At 52.1% G+C, this 19,984-nt stretch overlaps 1 protein-coding gene across 6 annotated transcripts in view; it reads right to left on the bottom strand.

The window, feature by feature from the left end:
- Window positions 1-19,984, bottom strand: part of ARAP1 (ArfGAP with RhoGAP domain, ankyrin repeat and PH domain 1) — a 218,685-nt gene that overhangs the window by 121,643 nt on the left and 77,058 nt on the right. For 5 of the 6 annotated variants that reach the window (XM_039515323.1, XM_039515413.1, XM_039515666.1 and 2 more), the window contains one exon: window positions 8,151-8,957. The exons of the other annotated variant lie outside the window; for it this stretch is intronic. In XM_039515323.1, the coding sequence (XP_039371257.1) occupies window positions 8,151-8,890 (740 nt within the window). In that variant the 5' untranslated portion in view covers window positions 8,891-8,957. The remainder of the gene's footprint in view (window positions 1-8,150; window positions 8,958-19,984) is intronic. 6 annotated transcript variants of the gene reach the window in all.

The raw sequence follows: 19,984 nt of genomic DNA, 5'->3' as shown, positions 1-19,984 counted from the left end.
ACGGTTCGGAGCATGTGAATCACATGAATATCGCTGGCTACAATAGGAAATAAGTATCAGACGGGTAGCCGTATTAGGAAATAAAGTACCCGGAGAAAGTAACACCCAGATCACCAGAATGCACTCAGCTCCTGCAGGAAGATCAGGGCCCCTCCCCTTACTTGGAGATGTACCCAGGGGCTTGGTCACTGCTGTATTACATCAGTTTTGGAAGCACGTGTAGTCGCTGGAGTGAGGAATGAGCCCCTCGATGTCCCAGCTCTGGCCAGTTCTGTCTCAGTGCCTGTGTGCATTCAATATCACACATACACATGCTATTTGCAAACGCAACAAAGGGGGGGAACCAGTCCCCAAAACAGACAGACATGGCTTACCTGCCTCCCAGGGCGTGAGGAGGATTAATTGATGTTTGCGAAGCACCTCAGAGAAAAAGCCCTGCCTAACTGTTAAAGCTGTCTTGGGGCCTCATCTTGTGAGATGCCGATCACCTCAATGGCCACGGACTTCAGCAGGGCCCCAGCACCTTGCAGGATTGGGCTCTTCATCGCCATGTTGCTGCCATCGTGGAGCCAGCCACGCCACCGCACAGCACAGAGACCGGGTCAGGCCGGGCTCTGCAGCTGCACTGCCGCAGGAGCTCGCAGCCCCCGTCGCCCAGAGCATTGTACTGGTGGTGGAGCGAGCTGAGGCTGCGGAGGAGGGGGAACTGCAGGGGAGGGGCCGGGGTTAGCCTCCCGGGGCAGGAGCTTAGGGGCCGGGCAGGAGGGTCCCGTGGGCTGGATGTGGCCCGTGGGCCGTAGTTTGCCCTCCTCTGTGCTAGAACCACGGGGCTCCAAGTTCCCCCGGCACACGGCTTCACGTTGGCGTGGACCAAGTTGCAACAAGCTGGTTCTTGGAATTATTTTGGAAGGTGGATGATTCCTGCAACCCTGCGAGTCGCCCACACATACTGAGCCCTGCACTACGCCAGCCACGTGTGCAGAGTCTCTTTTCAGGAACGCATGATACATTGTCCCCTCAACAAGTACCTTGATAAGCTTGTTGGCCCGGGGGGATTCCCTCCCTCAGGTTCCCTCCCTCTTTAGTTATGAGTATGAGAAAGCGTTTTTGTTTCAGTGAAGAGAATCCTATTGAATCACAGAGTTTATTGCTGCTAAGAGGGACATTTTTGGAACCCCAATCCTCCCCATTAAAATACTGCTAGGCTACCACTGATCCTTGGCTAAAATTTCTCTCTCCCCAGCCATGGTGCTATGAGCCAATCAGCTGCCACCCTCCTCCCCAGAGCTGGTTGCATTTCAGAACGCGCCCAGGTCCATGGTTGGTGAAGTTGTTCAGGATGCCAGGGTCGGTGTCACCCGGAGGATGCGTATCATGGAGTTTGACACTATTTGTACAAACAATGCCGCAGATGCCAGCTCCTGTGTCTGTTTCTAAATGCAAAATGCGCTACGCTGAGAGGAAGACGTGTGTCGATTGCATGGTGCCCTGGTCCAGCTTCCACTGGCCCAGTGTGCGATGGGTCAGGTTCAAAACGAACCCCCAGAGAGCTCGTCTGTCCTTGGTGCTCAGCGCCCGGAAACAAGAGTTCTACAGCTCTGCCCTGCAGCCTGTCCCTCCCCACCGAACCCCCGGGCCTGACTAAACAACCACCAGGCTCGCTCATCAGCCTGCCTGTGGCCAGCTGTGCTCGTGCACACCTTCACAAGGCCTGCTTCTGGCCCGCAGAAGGCTTGGTCTGGGGTGCAGCCTCTTCCTGTCGCTCCTGTTCCTCCTCCGGGAACCGTCTTGTCCGTTTTGCTGGTAAAACCGCAGAGAAGGTTGCGGCCTGAAATGCCTGCATTGTGTGTATACCCAGGGACTTGAGGGTAGCCCTCGAGTCTTTTAAACTGTGCAGTCTTCTGTCCGTCTTTTCAGAAAACAACGTCTGACCTCCACAGGGTAGGTCCTGGATGGTCTGTTGGACTTTGTGAGGCAGGCCAGAGACCTGGAGCCAAGAGGACCTCCTCGTGGCCACGCCCGTAGGCATGGTATGGGCGGCCGCATCTGCACCATCAAGAGCCGCCTGCAAGGCGGCACTAGAAAACAGTTTGCCTTCCTCCGCCAAGGCCTTAATTCAGAACAGGAGTCTGGCGGCAGCAGCTCGGCAAACTTGGCCATCGCTCCGCAGGAGTTAAAGGAGTATCTGCTAATGATGGTCTGTTGGTTTGCCATCCGGAGCTGCAAACCACCGGTGGAGTAGACTTTCCTCATGACTAAGTCAAGCTTTTTGGCCTCCCGGTTTTTAGGAGAGGGTCCCTGGAGCCCCTGGTGCTCCCTTTGGTTCGCAGCATCCACCACCAGGGAGTCGGGTGGAGGGTGAACGTACAAGTGCTCGTACCTCTTGAGGGGATAAAACAGCATCTTTCATTCCTCCTTGCTGTGGGGGCCAGGAGGCCAGGGTCTGCCGCCATGTTTTTGTGATTTCACTTATAGTTTTAATAAGTGGCAGTGCAATACGCGAGGGTTCAGAGGGGGCGAGGAAGTCCCCATGGGATCCGCATCCTCTACCACCGCCTCTGCCTGGATCCCCAGGTTCTGGGCCTCACTGTGGCAGGTCCCTACTCTCCTCCAAGGCTGTGGCCATTGACGTGCCCATAACAGCCTCATTCGGGAAGGACGAGGACGAAAACACCGGCCCATGGCCCTGGTCACTGCCCTCCGCACCCAGGGGGTCATGGGGCTTGTGGGGCTGGTGTGCCGATGGAGACAAGGCTGCCGGTGCTGAGATCGTTGGCGCCGGAGCTCAAAGCGGCAGGCGGGGGCACAGGAGTTGTTGCCAGTTGCTGCGAAGGGGCGACAGATGCCAACACGATCAACAACGAGCTGAATCTCTACACCCAGTTCAGACTCTGGGCCTGGTGGTAAGCCCAGGGCATCCAAAAGGGCCACTAGATTGGTGGTTGCCATTGAGGTGGCCACGGTGCCGGAGGAGGCGGGTAGTGTCACCTACTGCTGGACCTCTCCGAACGATAGGACTCCGCCTCGGACTCCAGAAGGAAAACCACAGAGGAGCAGTACTGGGTAGTGCCGAAGAGCAGTGCTGAGCCTCTGGGGACTGATGCGGTTCCCCCCCGTGGGCGGCCGGAGATGGGGAGCAGCGTGACATCATCGCCGCTTGCCCCTTGATGGAATAGGCAGCCTGGCTAACACTGGTGCCTCGTCCCTCCTTGAAGAAGACGGAGCCGCCAGGCGAATAAGGTCCTGTGCTGCCTCAAAAGTCTCCGGAGTGGAGGGGAGTTGAATGTCCCAGCCATGACGGTTCAGAGAATGGTAGTGGGCTGGACTTGACTGGACCCCTTGTGGGGCAGGAGTCAATGAGCCCCTGGGAGCTGCCGGGCCCAAAGTGGGCTGGGTGGGCTGAGGTCTCCCTGCCGCTGTCTCCTTAGGCTTAGGAGGGGAGAGTGCCCCCTCTCCTGCCTCTCTTTCTTCTAGGGCACCGGGGATACAGATTGGCACCTACCAGAAGTCTTATGTTCGGTGTCGTGTCGGTGCTGGGAGTCTTTAGTCTCCTTTCTAGGAGCCGACTTGCACGCTATCAGCACCGGTACGCTGCGCACAGAGGAGGAGGCGGCGCTCGGCACAGGCTCCCCTGACCCGCGGTCGGATTGCGGGCGGATGGCTGCCTCCGTGAGGATAAGCCTGAGTCTCTGCTCGCGATCCATAAGGGTCCTCGGCCAAAAACCTTTAGAAATGCGGCACTTGCCCTTTTGGTGACTCTCGCCAAGGCACTTCAAACAAGAAGTGTCACTTTTTGGTATCAACTTTCCGCAGACTTCACACGGTTTGAACCCCAGCAACCAGGGCATGCCCCGGCGGCGGGGGGAAAATGGGGGGAACTCCCAAAACGAAAGCTTAGCCTACTACTACTATTAACTTAAGACAAAAACTACTAACTATACACAAAATACAACGGCACACGGCTCAAGGCGCTTGCGGAAGCAAGAGCGAGGGAAGTTCCAGCTAGACGTCATGGGCAGCAAGAAGGAACCGAGGGAACGGCGGGTCGGCAGGGCCCTATATTGGGCGCCATGAAGATGCGAGTCCAGAGGGGCGCCCAGGCCGACCCTACAGATGCTGCTAGGGGAAAAATCTTCCGGCTGCTGTGCACGCAGTGCACACACATCTGATTGGAATGGACACGAACAAGCACTCGAAGAAGATCTTAGAGGAACCCGCAAGACAGATATGGAAGAAATCCTGCCTCAGTGTGACCTGCTGCTCCCCCTGGCCCTCACTGCCAGTGCCCACCTGCGCCAGCTCTGATTTTGATCATAAAGGCCAAATTCCGCGATCAGCTGCGTATACCCATCTCCCATAACCTTCTGTGGGGAGCTGCCTGTGAGTAACTGATGGTACAACTTGGCCCTAAGTGTCCTCCTGCCTTCCTTGTCTGTCTGCCATGTACCCCACACACCCACGCAGCGTAGGGAAAAAATCAAACCAAAAACCCCAGCCAGAGCCTTGACCCTGAACAGAGAGAAGAGCCAGAGTCCGCCAGGGACGTCTCTACTGATGTGGCAGGTGCTCCGATGTTACAGTGACAGACAGGCAGGCGGGTGTGTGTGAGGGTAGCTAGACGGACAGAACCAAACAATGACTATGCACATAAGAACTATTAACATATCTTGTATTAATTCTTTGCTCACTGGCACCATTTCCACGCTCACAACAGGGCTCAGACAGGCCCTCAATCATCTTCTCCTCCCCTTCTCAACCCCCTGGTGTTCCCCACAAATCTCTGCTCTGTGGGGTTTTAGTTGTCGACAATTTTTTTTTAGTTTCCTAGTAATATATTAACTTTTGAAAACAGTTTCTCTGCATAATACAGGCTGGAGACTAGGGCCGGCTCCAGGGTTTTTGCCGCCCCAAGTGGTGGGGAAAAAAAAAAAAAAGGCCGCGATCACGATTGGCGGCAGCTCCACTGCGCTGCTTTCTTCTTCGGTGGCAATTCGGCGGCAGGTCCTTCCCTCCGAGAGGGACCGAGAGACCCGCCGCCGAATTGCCGCTGAAGAGCCCGACATGCCGTCCCTTCCCCTTGGCCACGCCAAACACCTGCTTGCTGAGCTGGTGCCTGGAGCCGGCTCTGCTGGAGACCCTCGCTCAGTAAATCCACACTGTGACGTTTCACAGTGAAGGAGGTAATCTTACACATCCTACGGGCTTGTCACTACCGGTGCTCTGGGAGCTGCTTTGTGTGCTTGTGTCAGTGGGATCATGGCCAGTCTCCCCGTTGTTTGTGGCTAATCTCACAAAGGCACCGGGACGCGAGCTGACGGCGAGGAAACATGATCCAGAACAGTGTTTCTCAGCGTTTTCAGGATGATGCCCTCTTATCCAAAGTCCAACATTTTCAGGACTCTCTGATGTTTACGCTAGAAGTAAGAGTAAAACATGGATCAATGCTACCAAAGAACTGATGCTAAGCCTGACTGTCTGCCTGTGAGAGAGAGCCTGACTTCAGGCACGTCACTTAATCCGCCCTGTGCTTCAGTTCCCCACAGGGGCAGTACTTTACCAGGGTATTGTGAGGGTACAATCTAGCAATGACTGTTCAGCACTCACATGCTCTGGTGATGTGGACCATACAGACACCTAGATAGATACGAAATGCCTCTCTGAGGCTAACTTATAGGGGAAAGTTGGGCACCTCTCATGCAGGTTAGTGAGTACAGACAGCTCCTCTTGCTGGAAGAATCAGCTTGATTTTGCAGGCAGTTCCCCCTTTGCATTTACTTTCCAATTCGCTACAAGATTTAAAACTATCAACCGGAAACGTTTGCAGAACATTTATTAACAGTCCTATTGTGTCATTTTCATCCCCCAGATCTTAGGCGTCAGTTGCACGAATTCAGCACTAGGGAGCAGCATTACACCAAACAAAACAGACAAGACCTTTACGGCTGTATCATGTCAGACACATACTGCTGAGCTAGGCAGAGACAATCATTCTATCCAAGGCCAGCAGCCATCTCTGCTTCCCCCGTGAGCCACTTCCAGGGAGATTTCCTGGGGTTTTCAGGAAGGAACAAACCTGGGAAAAGTCGCTATAACGAGATGATGTTCAGTGCTGGTTCGTGTTCAAAGGACTGCACAATTATCCTCCGCTAGAGAGGGAAGGATCTTTATCCCCCTTGCAGAGAGGGGGAAACTGAGGCACGGAGGTTGCGAGACTAGCTCCAAGCTACAGAGGCAGCCAGTGTCAGAACAGCCTCAGACGTTCCTGTCATAGGAGCTGTACATGTTCCTAGAAAGACTGTACCTCCGGAGTCCCTCCTCCCAGGTCCTGTGTACAGATCACTAGGCCACGTCTCTCTCTACTAAACCACTACCAATGACCATGCTTTGAGCTTTATCTAGTGCCTCATGTCTGCGTGTGTGGAGACCACAGCCTCTCACGCTGACCAAGACTGTCTCCTGGAGCAGCAACCACCTGTTTGTTCTGTGTTTGTGCGGTGCCGAACACAACGAGCTCCTGGGCCATGACGAGGCTGCGAGTATGAGGATGATACAAATAAATAATAATAAGCAAAGACCTGGGCACTCCCTCCGGGTGGTGGGGAAGGATTATTATCCCCCGTGTAGAGGTGAGGAATTTGGACACAAAAATTATTGCCCAAACTTTCAAGAGTGGCCTCAAATTTGGGGCGCCCACATTGGGACCTACTGGGGCCTGATTTGCGGCAGCGCTGGGCACTCGGACCTCTGAACAACAGGCATGGGGTTTGGCCCCCAAAGCTGGGAACACAAAAATCTGTGGCCACCTCTGGAAAACGTGGTCCTTGCCCAGGTACCCACAGCTGAGTCAGAGGCAGACCTGGGCACCAAACCCAGAGAAGTCCTAGTCTTCTGCTCTAACCACTAGACCTACAAAGTTTATAACGTTTGGAGAGAGAAGAAAACGCACCCTGTTCGTGGGAAGCGAAATCAACACCACCCAGTGCCACCCATCCACACGAGAAACCAGGGCCAGCTCTAGTGGTGGGCAGGCGAGCGGGGCGGTCACCCTGGGCCCAACTTCCAAAGGTGCTGCCACACTGCTGTGCCACTCGGCTTTTTAATATTTTTTTCTCCATTCTGATTGGAGCAAAAGTAACTGGCCACTCTGATTGGCGGCCTGCTTTTTTTTTTTTTTTTTTGCTTTGCTGATTGGCCGGATGTGGTTGGTTTATTTTTGCTCAGCGGCTGGTGTTCGGCAAAATGGGTAGGGCCACTCCTGAGGGAGATCAATGATTTCTGTGATACTCAACACACACACACACACACACACACACACGCCCGCCGTGGATCCAAGTCTCATCTCTGAAGTCAGCAGCCTGCTTTACAGTGACATTCCCCAGCACCAGCTCAGAGCGCCGCAGCTGACCGGTGTGTGATGGGGCAAATACCAGCAGGACTGCACACCCGGCAGTAACTCACGCCGATCTGGTGGCCTCCGTGGGCTCCCCGTGGGGACATCGGTGACCACCGCTAGGCAAAGACATCGTGCTGCAGTTACGGAGAGAAAGCTCCGCTCCCAGCCCTGTCCCAGGACAACCCCCTTTCTATCTACACCCAGCGATTGAGCTCCCTCTCCCCTCCACTGTCTGTTTCGGGGCGCCCAGCATCCTGTCCATCCTTCCAGACAAGAGTCCCTCAGCCAGTGCCACAAGGTGGAAAAGGTCGCTGAGCTGCGTGATGCCCAGTATTAGCACTACAGTCATTTTCAAGGGGACACGCAAAGATTTGGGTCGATGGCTCTAAGCACCGTCTCTAGGAAAATGGGTTTGGGAAGTGCAGGCGCATCTACATAGCTCAGGCACTTCCTCAGACCCTTCCTGGACTTCACGCCCATGGCTGCACTGGGTGACCCAGAGCTGGGATTCACAGCTCCTCCAACAGACTGGCGACAAGCGCGCTGAGCTCTGCATGGGGCCAGGAATGGTTCCAGCAGCCCCTGGGCTTCCTCGGAGGTCCCTCGCCTAAGCACAGACCCAGCCTAACCTGGCTTAGCTCAGGAGACCTGAGAAGAGCCAGGTGACACGGCCCTCGGTGAAGGCACCTATCTCGACCCCCTCAGCCTGCATCCGATTCCACAGTCATCAGCCTTCTGATTCTCCCATTCGCCTTACCTGGTGGCCGTCCTCTGGGACAAAGCCCTTGGTGGCAGCAAGGGCGGTCGGCTTGGCAGGGGGGGCACCTTGAGGGAGAGGGGCTTGGTCTCCAGCTGGTGGCGTTTCAGTGGCAAAGGGGGCAGCGGTGGTTTCCACTTCCCTTCAGGGACCCCTGGCCCCAGAGAGAGCTTGTCTCTGGCTGGCGGAGGAGCAGGCAGCGGAGGGGCAGAGTCAGTGAAGGAGGGCGGTTCGGAGCGACAGGGGACAGCGGGGGACAGTTCGGCAGAGACAGGAGATGACGCTGAGGAGAACTTGATGGGAGGGCGACACCCCAGTCTGGGGGGGATGGGTGGGGGCACCTGGCTGAGGCCAGCAGGGTTCTCCATCTCTGTGGGAAGAGGAGACTTCCTGCTGGCTGGCCTGGCCGAGTCACCTTTGAGCTCCGGCTCTGCCTGGGCAGTCACGGCATCCGCGCTGACCCGGAAAATGTTGCGTTTCATGGGGACTGGCCTCCTCGCTGCTACCACAGGCCCCTCTGTGGCTGGCGGCGTCTCCATGAAGGCCTTCTGGAGCCCAAAGAGGATGCGCTTACGATGGCCCGGCAGCAAGATCCCGATCTGGGTCAGCGCCCCATCTGTCAGGTTCCTGCAGTCCGACACCTTCCAGAGGTCATTCTTCTCAAAGCTCTCCAGGTACTGGTCCAGGTGAAGGGCTCTGAGCCATTCAGCCACGGGCAGGGACGCCCCTTCCTCCATCATGGGACAGGGGAGCTCCACCTCAGTTCATTTCTCCGCCACGTGGTGAGCTTCAAAATGGCATCCGTGCCTAGAGGGAAACAATCAAAGAGCTCTAAGAATGTACTGGGCAAAGTGTTAGCTGGTCACAGCTGCTGCAGAAGGGGAACCAAGCCTCCAACCCACCTCCCGTGTACCAATGCAATGTCGCACTGCAAGTGAACAGGCATCAGAGCATCAAACAGGAAGGGGACAGAAGCCCAGTCCTGCCACTCTTCCTTGGGCTGTTCCACAAAGCGTCCCACTGAAATCCCATGAGATTCTTACCCCATTTTACAGAGGGGGAAACTGAGCCCCGGAGACGCTAAGACCAATATTTTCATGATACTGTCTAGATCAAAGTGAGCCGATTTTCAGACCAGGCCGTTCTATTCTATCCAGGGTCTTATACCGCCCTCATCAGCACAGCATCCACGCGCCAGTACCTCTGAGAAAATCAAGCCACATCTAACACCGATTAGTTTACCCAGAAGACCCAAGCCAACATGAATGTTGCCTACGAATCCACAGAGCAGATTGGAAAATGAGGAAGCTCCCACCTTGGACTAAGTATCAGCAAAAAGCACCCCGAAGAGCCAAGTGTGTTCAACTGAAATAGTCTCCCCAAAGGGAAGTGGTGGGAGATACAAGGATATTAAAAGCTAGGCTGGAAGGAACACTCCTACGCTGGCTGGGCCATGTGCCCCAGACTTGCTCTTCCATCTCTAACTCCTAATATTCCTATCAGGAGCACACACCAAAGAGGCAGGAGAGGGTGAATATGGCACATTGGGGACCGGCACAAGCACAACAGACATCAACCGCCCTGTGTACATAGGGACAGGTACATCCCATTCAGCAGCAGCAGAGTGGGGGCTGGATGGAAACCAACAGAGCAGGGACTGTTGCAATGTTGCAAGTGCCACTGATGCCCAGAGAGTCAAGACAGTGTCCTCACGAGGCCCAACGCTCCTCTGACAGAGAGACACTCCTTTAACTCTGGCTCCTTGCTCACGATGCCAAAGCCTCGGCTGAACACAGAGCTGTTACAGGGTCAGAAGCAACACTGTGGTGAAAACCCTCTGTGACGTTCCCCTGGTGTTATCAGGACGGGTGATCTGCTAGATCACTTCAATCCTCGACTCTGGGAGCCAGCCTCACCCTGCACTGCTGTGAGAACCCCACTCCCGGGCTGTTCACGCACAGCCTCTGGCATGTAAGCTGCTCCTAGCACACGAGTGAGCACTTTTGGCCAGACGCTGCTTGGATTGTGCAACCGAATGACTAGCCAATATCTCCGGTCCCAGACACAACCCCAGGAACCTCTATCTTGCAGTGTCTGGTTATGCCCGCTGGGCATAACCAATTAACAAAGATATCGATATGTACCAGGCTTGTTATCCTAAGGGGAGTCCCTGACAGGCTTCAAACCAAACACACTGCTTCAGGTAGAATAAACAAACAAATTTATTAACTACAAAAGATAGATTTTAAGTGATTATAAATCAAAGCACAACAAGCCAGATTTGGTCAAATGAAATAAAAACGAAACACATTCTAAGCTGCTCTTATAACACTTTCAGTGCCCTTACAAACTTAGAGGCTTCTCACCACAGGCTGGCTGGTTGCCCTTCAGCCAAGCTCTCCCCTTTGATCAGCGCTTCAGTCACTTGGTGGTGGTGTCTATAGATGTAGGTTGAAGAGAGAGAGAGAGCTTGGCAAACGTCTCTCCCTTTTATCATGTTCTTTCTTCCCTCTTGGCTTTGCCCCCCCCTTCAGGTGAGCACAACCTCATCGCAGTCCCAAACGGACCAAAGGAAGGGGGGTAACTCACTCAAGAGTCCAACAGATCCTTTGGTGCTGCCTAGGCCAGTGTCCTTTGTTCCTGTGACGCTGGGCTGGGTTTGTCCCATACATGCCCTGATGAGATGTGAACCGCCCCTCTGCTCCTGGAGAGTTTGTGTCTGGGCTTGTTATAAGCCATGAAGACCCATTTTCAGACTCATAACTATATACATGAAATTACAACCTACAACATCACTATAACAACCATGCTCAGTGCATCATGAGCCTTCTGAAGACACCCGACATGACAAACTTTGCATTGGATACCACACAATCAGATTATAAAGATGAACATGGGGGTGCAGGTGTTCTCCCGAGGTACAGAGTGTCACACCCTCATCATGCTGTCTGCTGAGGGATAGCCCATCCAGAGAAAGATCTTCCATCCTTCAAGGTGCTACCCTGCTAGGATGGTTCCTGGACACACACACAGTTCAGAGAAATCTCCCCAAATCTCTTAATAATTATTGGTATTATTATTTATTTGTATTCTCGCAGCACTTTGGAGCCCCAGTCACGGACCATGGTGCTAGGGACTGTACCAGAACTAAGAGATGGTCCCTGCCCACAAGAGCTTATAATCTAAGAGACAACAGATGGATATAGCCAGACAGAGCAGCGAGTACAGGGAAACAATGAGACACTATTAGTCTGCAGGATGGGCAGGGGGTCTCAGCACACCAGATGCCTGACCACCAGGGATCTCCTTGTTTTCCATGATTAATAAAAAAAAATTCTCCAGTAAAAAAACCCATAAAATTCAGTGTTTTTCCACCATTAAAATGAAACACTGAATCTTAGTTTTCCTAGCCACAATCTATACAGGTATCAGTTGAACACAATGTTTTATTGATATATTTACAATGTTTAGGCAAGTTTGAAACCTACCACTGCCATCACTCATTGTTAGAATAAAATAAAATGAATAGAATGACCCTGTCACAAGGGATTGTTTCTCTACTGTTGTCAATGGTCCTGCTGTTTCAGCCTCATCTTCGTTTCTCTTCGTTCAGTTTATGTTTAGCGCTTTCCAGGTGTTCTACAACTGCCTGCCTTTGAACGTAACCTGCTGCCTTGCTGCATACGGTACGGACCAACCCATTACCACCAACGTGAAATTTGTCCTTGTAAAACTCAGACACACAGCCGTTAGGGGGAGTTTTTAAAGTTTCCACCACCTTTTCATAACTTTGCTTACTCCAGTCTGGAGGCTGAAGTGAAATTTGAGATGCATTAAAACACGAACCCCTCCATGCCGCTGAGTAACTGCTCGACGCCGGAAGCAGTTTGTTGGAATATGTTTAGCGATGTCAACTTAAAGCATGTTCAAAATCAACCACGCGAGGTGGAGGTTGCGCGCATTGAATAAGTGGCACTGGTACTTTCAGTAAAATGTAGTGAATGGTGAATCTGTGTTTTTCATTTTTTCACGAACTGTAAAAACTAAAGATTCTCTGTAAAAACGCAAATTCCGGGTTTTTCCGTGGCAAATGGATTGCTAGGATCCCTGCGGACCACTGTCCCCTTTTCTGTAGGCATCACGGCGCAGGAGAATTTTGTGGAGGGATTTGAAGGAGGACAAAGAGGTAGCTCTGCTAACGGAGACAGGGTGCTCCTCCCAAGAGTGAGGGCAGAGGTGACATGTTGGGGGCGGGGGGGGTCACATGAAATGCCTCTCCAGATCTCTGCCAGGGTGGGAGTCGAGCTGAGCGCAGTTAAAAGGGATGTGCCTGGGAAAGGCACCAGCACCTACCGCTCTCGCTGAGCCCCGCTAGGGGGTGCCCAGAGCGGAGAAGAGAGACGGGGCTGGCAGCACAGCTCCGCCAGAGGGGGCGCGGGGAAGCCCTCTGAGTCGCATCCCTTCCTCGCCCGCAGCCGCAGTTACCTGCTCGGCAGTAGGTGTCTGGAGCCTGCTCTGGCCCGTGTCCGCAGTGGGGAGCTGATGGGAGAAGTAAACGGGGAAGGAGCTGTGAGGGGAATGCAGGGAAGGTGGAGCCGGCTTGCAGCAGGTGTGGAAGGCACCGGAGGAGTGGAAAAGGGGCCAGAGGTGAAGCATCAGGCGGTCACATCCCGCTCCCAAACCTTTATATTGTGCTCCCCACCATCCAAAGTTACGGGTTGTCCCTGTGTGAGGGGCAGCAGGGGAGAAGGCAGAAAAGGGCTTATTTGAAATGTTAACAATGGGCAGAGGAGGCTGAGGGGAAGCACCGCCCAACAGCTCGATAGCGAAGGGGACTTGATAGGGAGGGTGGGCCTTGCTCCAATAGAGATGGGGGGAGCCAGGGGACGGGTGATATGGTCAAAGCGGCAGGCTAGGAAGACAACCCATGCAGCAGCATTTGGAATGGATCCAAGCAGAGCACAGTTGTATTTGTCAAGGCCGGAGAGAAGGAAGTGGCAGTAACCACGAGAGGCTAGATCAGCGTTCTAGCTGGGAAAGGCCATATCTTAGAAATGTTTACAGAAAGAAGCTGCAAGATTTAGACATTGCCAGGAGGTGAGGACCTGGAGAAACGTGCAAGGCCCAGGTGGTGGTGTCCACAGCACTTGAGAAAGGAGGTAGCTGGAAGGTTTTTTTGTGGAGGTTAAGGGCGGGGGGGAGAGGAGATTCAGAGCTCTGTCTGAGCCATGTTTAGCTTGAGCTGATGGCTACACAGCGAGGAGACATCAGAGAGACAGGCCAGGATTTTAGTTTGGACAGAAGGAGGCAGGCGTGGAGCAGAGAGGTGGATCTGTGGGCTGACAGCAGAGGAATGGGTTTTGAATTTGTGTTTGCGGATGAGATTGCCCAGAAATAAGGTGTAGAGGGAGAAGAGAAGTTATGTTTTCTGATCATATACAGAGAAGAAGGGCCATCAGCTAATGATGTCAGAGTGGTGGGAGACTCATTAGTGTCTGGAGCACAGCAGCTAGCTAACGAGGTGACTGAGGATGAATGGGATTCATTAGCCAGCCCAGCATGTTGCTGCTTTACAAGGCGAGAAGAATCCTGCTTTGTATTTTAGCCACTGCTGATGCTTCATGAAAAACAACCAATGTTGGAAAGGTTTAAACTCAACCATACTCCATTCTTTAATCTGCTGGGAGGTGGTCTGTTCTAACTGGTTCTCAGCACCTCTGAAATGCAGCCAACTCTGGGGTGGCTGCCACATGGTGCAACACAACACTGCTAAACAGTGAGGGGAAAATTCCAGCCAAGGACAAAACTTCTGCTCTTAAGAGTAACAAGGCATCCTTAACGGCCCCACTTAGCAGACAGGTGTGAGGTTCTTAAGGCTGCCTCCTGCTCCAACACACAGATTAACCATCTCTGAAGGAAGATGGTCTGAGCTGACCCGGCTAAGATTTTAATCTGCAGTTGCAGAGAGTTAAGATATTTCAAACCAAAGCTTGAGCGTCCAAACCACACCTCCGACACACTGTAAGAAAGAGCATGTGTAAGGGAAGAAGGAAGGAAGTGTAGGTAACTTTCTTATCCCTCCCTTTCCTCCGAGATAGGGGAACTAACGGGGGAGTTTCTCAGGGATTGAAATGCCACTATCAGGTTGAGCTGCCTGAGGTTGATGGTTAACAGAATATCCACCCCAACCCTCAGCGCCTCTGCAGAGAAAAATAGTTCCCTTAGACAGCTCGCTCCGGGATCTGACGAAGAGGTTAGAGTGGTGGAGGCTGAACTTCCTCTCGTACCAGCGTCACTCGTGGACGTCAATCAATGTAACACTCAGCAAGAAGAGAATTGAGCCACCGCATTCTCTCAGCTGCTGCGCCTGCTGGCGGGACGTGAGCAAGTTGTTACATGGGATTTGCCATCCTGGCTTAGATTATTGCCCCATCAAGGCTGTAATCCACCCAGGGTTCTGAGAGAGGCAAGAAAACGGACAGGTTTCAGAGTAGCAGCCGTGTTAGTCTGTATCCGCAAAAAGAACAGGAGCACTTGTGGCACCTTAGAGACTAACAAATTTGTTTGAGCATAAGTTTTCATGGGCTACCTCCCACTTCAACAGATGCTGAAACCTGAAACCTCCTAACCTTCCTGCCTCAGGAGAGGACACATTCTCACCGACTCCCCCATAGGCCAATATCTCACTCCCTGAAGCATGAGAGTTGATCACACCGACTACCTTAGCTTGCACAGCTACACAAGCTCCGGTAGCGAAGGCAAGCAATCGGGACCAGAGACCACTCTCAGTTACACCGTGGAGTGGAGTGGCTCCGTGTTTAGACCAGCACCCTGGAGACTCCAGATTGTATCAAAGAAGAACCAGCCGAATGCAGGAAAGCACAAGATGATTTCAACATATCACTCCCCCACTCAGCCTCCCGAAGGGCATAACACTCCCAGCTAGAGACCCTACCACTCCTTGGGAGATGGAAGAGGGCAGAGTACACAGCAGGGCTGCATCTAATTAAACCAAAAAGAGCAGAAGTCATGCTCTTCAGCGGGGACAGAGCAAGGCCACTGCCGAGTATGTCTGTATTTCTATCTTCACAGAGCCCGCAGCAGGGAGGGCTCTAACGTCCCTCCTCACCTGGGTTGGAGAAGTCTGGGACGAGCCCTGGCGCAGCCTGGGAACTGGGAAAGACTTGGACAAACAGGAGAGACACCAAAGGGAAATGTCCTTATACCAAAGGTACAGGATCACGGTGAACTGGCTAATGTTGCCCCTGGCTACAGTCAGAGACATCAGCAAAACACAGCCTGGTGTTCATCAATCTAGCAGAGCCAGGAGTCCTTTCGCACACACAGGAAAACGGTAAGAGGGGGGGTCTGAGAGAAACACTGCGGTGGAGATACTTAAGACTACATGGAGCAGGGTTCAAATCGCTTAATTAAATAGGATGATTCCCAGAAATCAATCTCAAAAGGGGGACTGTTTCAAGCAGGACAGTCTTTGACTCCCCAGGTACTTTCCACTCTCCCCGGAGCCTTCGTTGCAGCATTCTGACAGATTTGCAAGACGTCGCTCCTCGTTTTGTTTGGGTGCCACTAAGATCAGGTGTCAGGGTGGTGGCCATGCTAGTCTGTATCAGCAAAAAGAACGAGGAGTCCTTATGGCACCTTAGAGACTAACAAATTTATTTGGGCATTAGCTTTCATGAGCTAAAACCCACTTCATCGGGGGAAGCCCACAAGGGGGAGGGATAGCTCAGTGGTTTGAGCATTGGCCTGCTAAACCAGGGTTGTGGGCTCAATCCTTGAGGGGCCACTTAGGGATCTGGGGCAAAAGCAATACTTGGCCCTGCTAGTGAAGGCAGGGGGCTGGACTCAATGACCTTTCAGGATCCCTTCCAGCTCTATGAGATAGGTATATCTCCATATATTAAGTACTTCTCATTCTTTTTACTAACTTCAGGGTCCTAACAGGCACCAATTTGAAATGTCACAGCAGGCTACACAGTAAGGAAAAGCCCCAACGCAGAGTCATTGCTAGGCCTGGGTGGAGAATTCAAAATACAAACCATTGTCATTTGGCTTGTTCGTCATAATAGTTTTATTTTTCCAAGGCCAAAGGAGGACTGGATTTCCCCCGAGGGATTCCATTTAGGACGGATTGAAATTTTTCCAGCACGTTCCCACTCCCTGTTTATTCTAGGAGCTCAACTCTCTTACACCATTGACTCCCAACTGTTGGTGGGTCATGTCTACACTACAGCGGCACAGTTACGGCACTGGTCGCACCGCAGTGGACATGCACGGCTTCCTCCAGTTTTTCCATCACTGCCAATACTCCAGCTCTCCGAGCGACAATAGCTAGGTCGATGGAAGAACTCTTCTGTGGAGCTACCCATGTCTACACCGGGGGTTAGGTCACCATAGCTACATCACTGAGGTGTACCATAACTATGTCGATCAAACTTTTATGAGTACATCAGGGTTGCCTATTAGGCCAGGAAAGCTTTGCCACAACTGCTGGCCTAAGGGGAATCCACCCTTCATCACACAATGGCACTAAACAACCAGGAACTATTTCACCTTGTAATTAATGCAGCTAGACTAGAAAGGTCTGGAAGACGAAAGTGGGAAATCAGTGCACTTCACTATGGACCATCGTTACACACCCGGTATACATCTCGCGGCCTCTGCTGGAAGGGGAGGTATTGAGCAGATTTGACACACCAGCACGTTTTTCTCCATTAGGCCATCTGGAGATCACAGCAGCAGGGTCAGGGAAAGGGAATCATCTCCATCTGCTTGTGGGAAAGGAATGGAGGGCCATGCAGGGGTGAGCATTGCCGTGAGAAGACCAAGCACAGTGAATGCAGGGTGTGGATTACTTTTCTGGTGGAAAAATTAAGTCCCATGCCAAGCTCAATAACCAACTTGCAAGGCAAGTGTATAAACACAGCACCGATGGATGCTCCACTGGCATCTCAAACTCAGACCCCCTATCCTAAGGCAATTGTCTGCTTGTGCAACAAATCACATGTATACAGACAAATATATCCGTCAGTGGGGTTTGAACCTAGGAGTTTGGGCACCAAAGCCCCTAATAATCAAGCTAAGAGAGTGACTCCATCAGCTGTGAGAAGTAGCAGGTTCTTATCCTCCATGTGGCCAGCTATTAGAGATATATGTGAACACATGCACTAAACCAGCCAACAGATTTTGATTTGCAGACAAAAGGCTTTTCAAATAAATACACCCTTTTTTTTCCAACTTGACAGGCCAAAGGAGGAAGCAAGATGAATCTGCTGTTGGATGGCTGAGATTCATTCAGCAAAGGATCCAGTTTAATCCCAATGAGGGCTCAAAGCTACTCCTGTGAACTTTTAAAAGAGAAAGAGGCCTCAATCAGTGAGAAAAAGATCCATTGACTGCTGTGATATTATTTATACTGATTAGCAATTGATGGATTATTCTCCTGCTCCTGCCATGCACCAGATCTATATATCAGAGGTGTTATATAGCTGTGTTAGTCTGATCTATATAGATCTATCCAGCTTCTAGCGAGACCAGCAAACAACCCATTCAAGAGTCACAGAGATTTCTGCAGTCCATAAAAAGGAGACAATAAAGTTACCCAATGGCTGGTGCTTTCACAATCTGGCAGCCCAAAGTGAGACCCCGGGATCTTGCACCCATTTTGCCCCGAAGGCTGCTGCCGGATTAGCAAGCAGCAGGAGGGTGTTCTACCACCAGAGGGAGCAAGGAGGGATTGGCTTAGCAAGCTTAGCAAGTTATCAAGAGATAAACTCCAGGGGCTGTTTGTGGAGGTGATGAAATCTTAACTCCATTGAAGTCTTACAAGTCCCAGTCCAAGCCCTTTCCATCCTCAGAGCTTGACTGTCAGCTACTTTTCAAAGATTACTGGGGAGGTTGACAGATTCAGAGTGTTTCAGGCCCGAAGGCCCATTAGATCATCTCGACCAGCCGTTCTCAGCCTTTGTGGGCTCAGGACCCCTTTGTAAACATTTACGGCCTGTCGTGACCCAGTAAACAGTCTGGGGGTGGAGGCTCTGGGGCAGATCCCGAACTAGGCACTTTAGCGCCTAGGGCGCGCGAGCGTATTTACCAGTCCTGGATACGGCGCTGCCCTGGGGCGGTTTCAGTCGGATCCTGCGCCTTGCAGAGGTCGGGTCCTGCCCAGCACTCACCCCCCAGTGGCGGCTCCTGCAGCTCCTGTGCCGAGGGGCTGGCTGGGCTTGGCTCTCCGCTCCAAGTGTTCCAACCTCCGGGGTTGCAGCGGCTCAGGTTTGGCCCCGCCCCCGTGACTGGACCAAACCTGGCTCCTGGGGTTGCAGGGCCACTCACTCAACTACGGCCTCCCCAGGCTCCCGTCATCATGTCGGCAGGGCCAAACCTGAGTGGTGCGGGGACCCCAGAGGTCACAGTGCCTGGAGCAGGGAGATGAGCCCAGCCAGTCCTGTGGGACAGGAGCCGCAGGAGCTGCCACTTGACCCTTTAAAACATTTTGGTGACCCAGTTTTGGGTCCCGACCCGTAGGCTGAGAAACCCTAATCTAGTCTGACACAGGCCGGAGAATTTCACCTTGTTACCTCTGCACTGAGGCCAATAATTTGTGTTTGACTAAAGCAAACCTGTGTTTGGTTAAAGCCTCTCTTCCACAAAGGCAACTAGTCTTAATCAGAAGATCGCCAGCGATGGAGAATCCACCCTGCCCCTCGGCATTTTGTTCCAATGGTTAATCACCCTCACTGTAAAAGATCTGTGCCATTGGTGGCACATTGGTTGTTAGGAATGAGCTACAGAGCCTATAGTATCTAGGTCACCAGCAGCAATGGAACGTTGTAATCTTCCTATAGAGGTGGGTGTTGTGTGTCTCTCCCTATGGGTGACATGCTCTCCTTTGTCTGGAAACGACAGCAGGTGTCGAGCAGGCAAAGACCCAGCAGTGGCAAATGTACCAAGGAAAAGGGGATATGGTATTTGCAAGATAAAGGGAGAGTGATCTAGTGCTCAGCCTGCAGAACTGGGAGTCAGGACACCTGAGTTCTATTCCTGGCTCTAACGGTGAATAGGCCACTCTGTGCCTCAGTTTCCCCATCTGTAAAGTAGGGAGAGTCAAACAGACCTCACAGGAGTGAGGATCACTGTTTATAAAATGCTCTGAGATCTTCCGACTACAGGGTCTGACCAAAATAACTAACCAATAACAGAGTACCAGACAGCTCCAATACAATATCCCAGCCCCAAGACAGTCAGAGTTGACGGGGTAGTGGTTAGTGTTACCATATGGTGGCGTCTGAGATAACTACAGTTATTCCTCCTCTGCTCAGAGTACATATTTAGAGAGGAGATGGTTAAAAGGGGACATGAAAGATGGACACAGAAATGACAACTGCTGCAGACTGCCAGTTAAATGCTCCTGCTCACTTTTCTTCACACACGAGAGCAAAGCTACATCCAGTGAAATCAAAAGGTAAAGTTAAAACTGACCAAAGGAAATACTCTTTTAAACACAATGTATAACTAGCCTGTGGAACTCCTTGCAACAAGATATTCTGAGGCCAAGAAGTTAGCAGGATTCAAAACAAGGATTAGACATTTACAGGAACAACCACCAGTTTTGCCTGCTTAGATAACATTTTATAAGGATTATAAAACCTCATGCTCTGAGGTGTAAGGCAACTGCTCACTGACGGGTGTTGAGTGGGAACTGGCCACCATATTGGACCAGTGTAATTAGTGTCATTAGTGTAATCCAGTGTAACAATCCCAAGGCTCTGAGGAATTACCTTTTTTCTCTTGGACACCAAAGATTACCCTGTTGG

The sequence above is a fragment of the Mauremys reevesii genome, linkage group 1 (assembly GCF_016161935.1).
Source record: "Mauremys reevesii isolate NIE-2019 linkage group 1, ASM1616193v1, whole genome shotgun sequence".
NCBI lineage: Eukaryota > Metazoa > Chordata > Testudines > Geoemydidae > Mauremys > Mauremys reevesii.
Note: the sequence above shows the minus strand (reverse complement) of the source record. Positions and strands in the feature narration are given on the sequence as shown.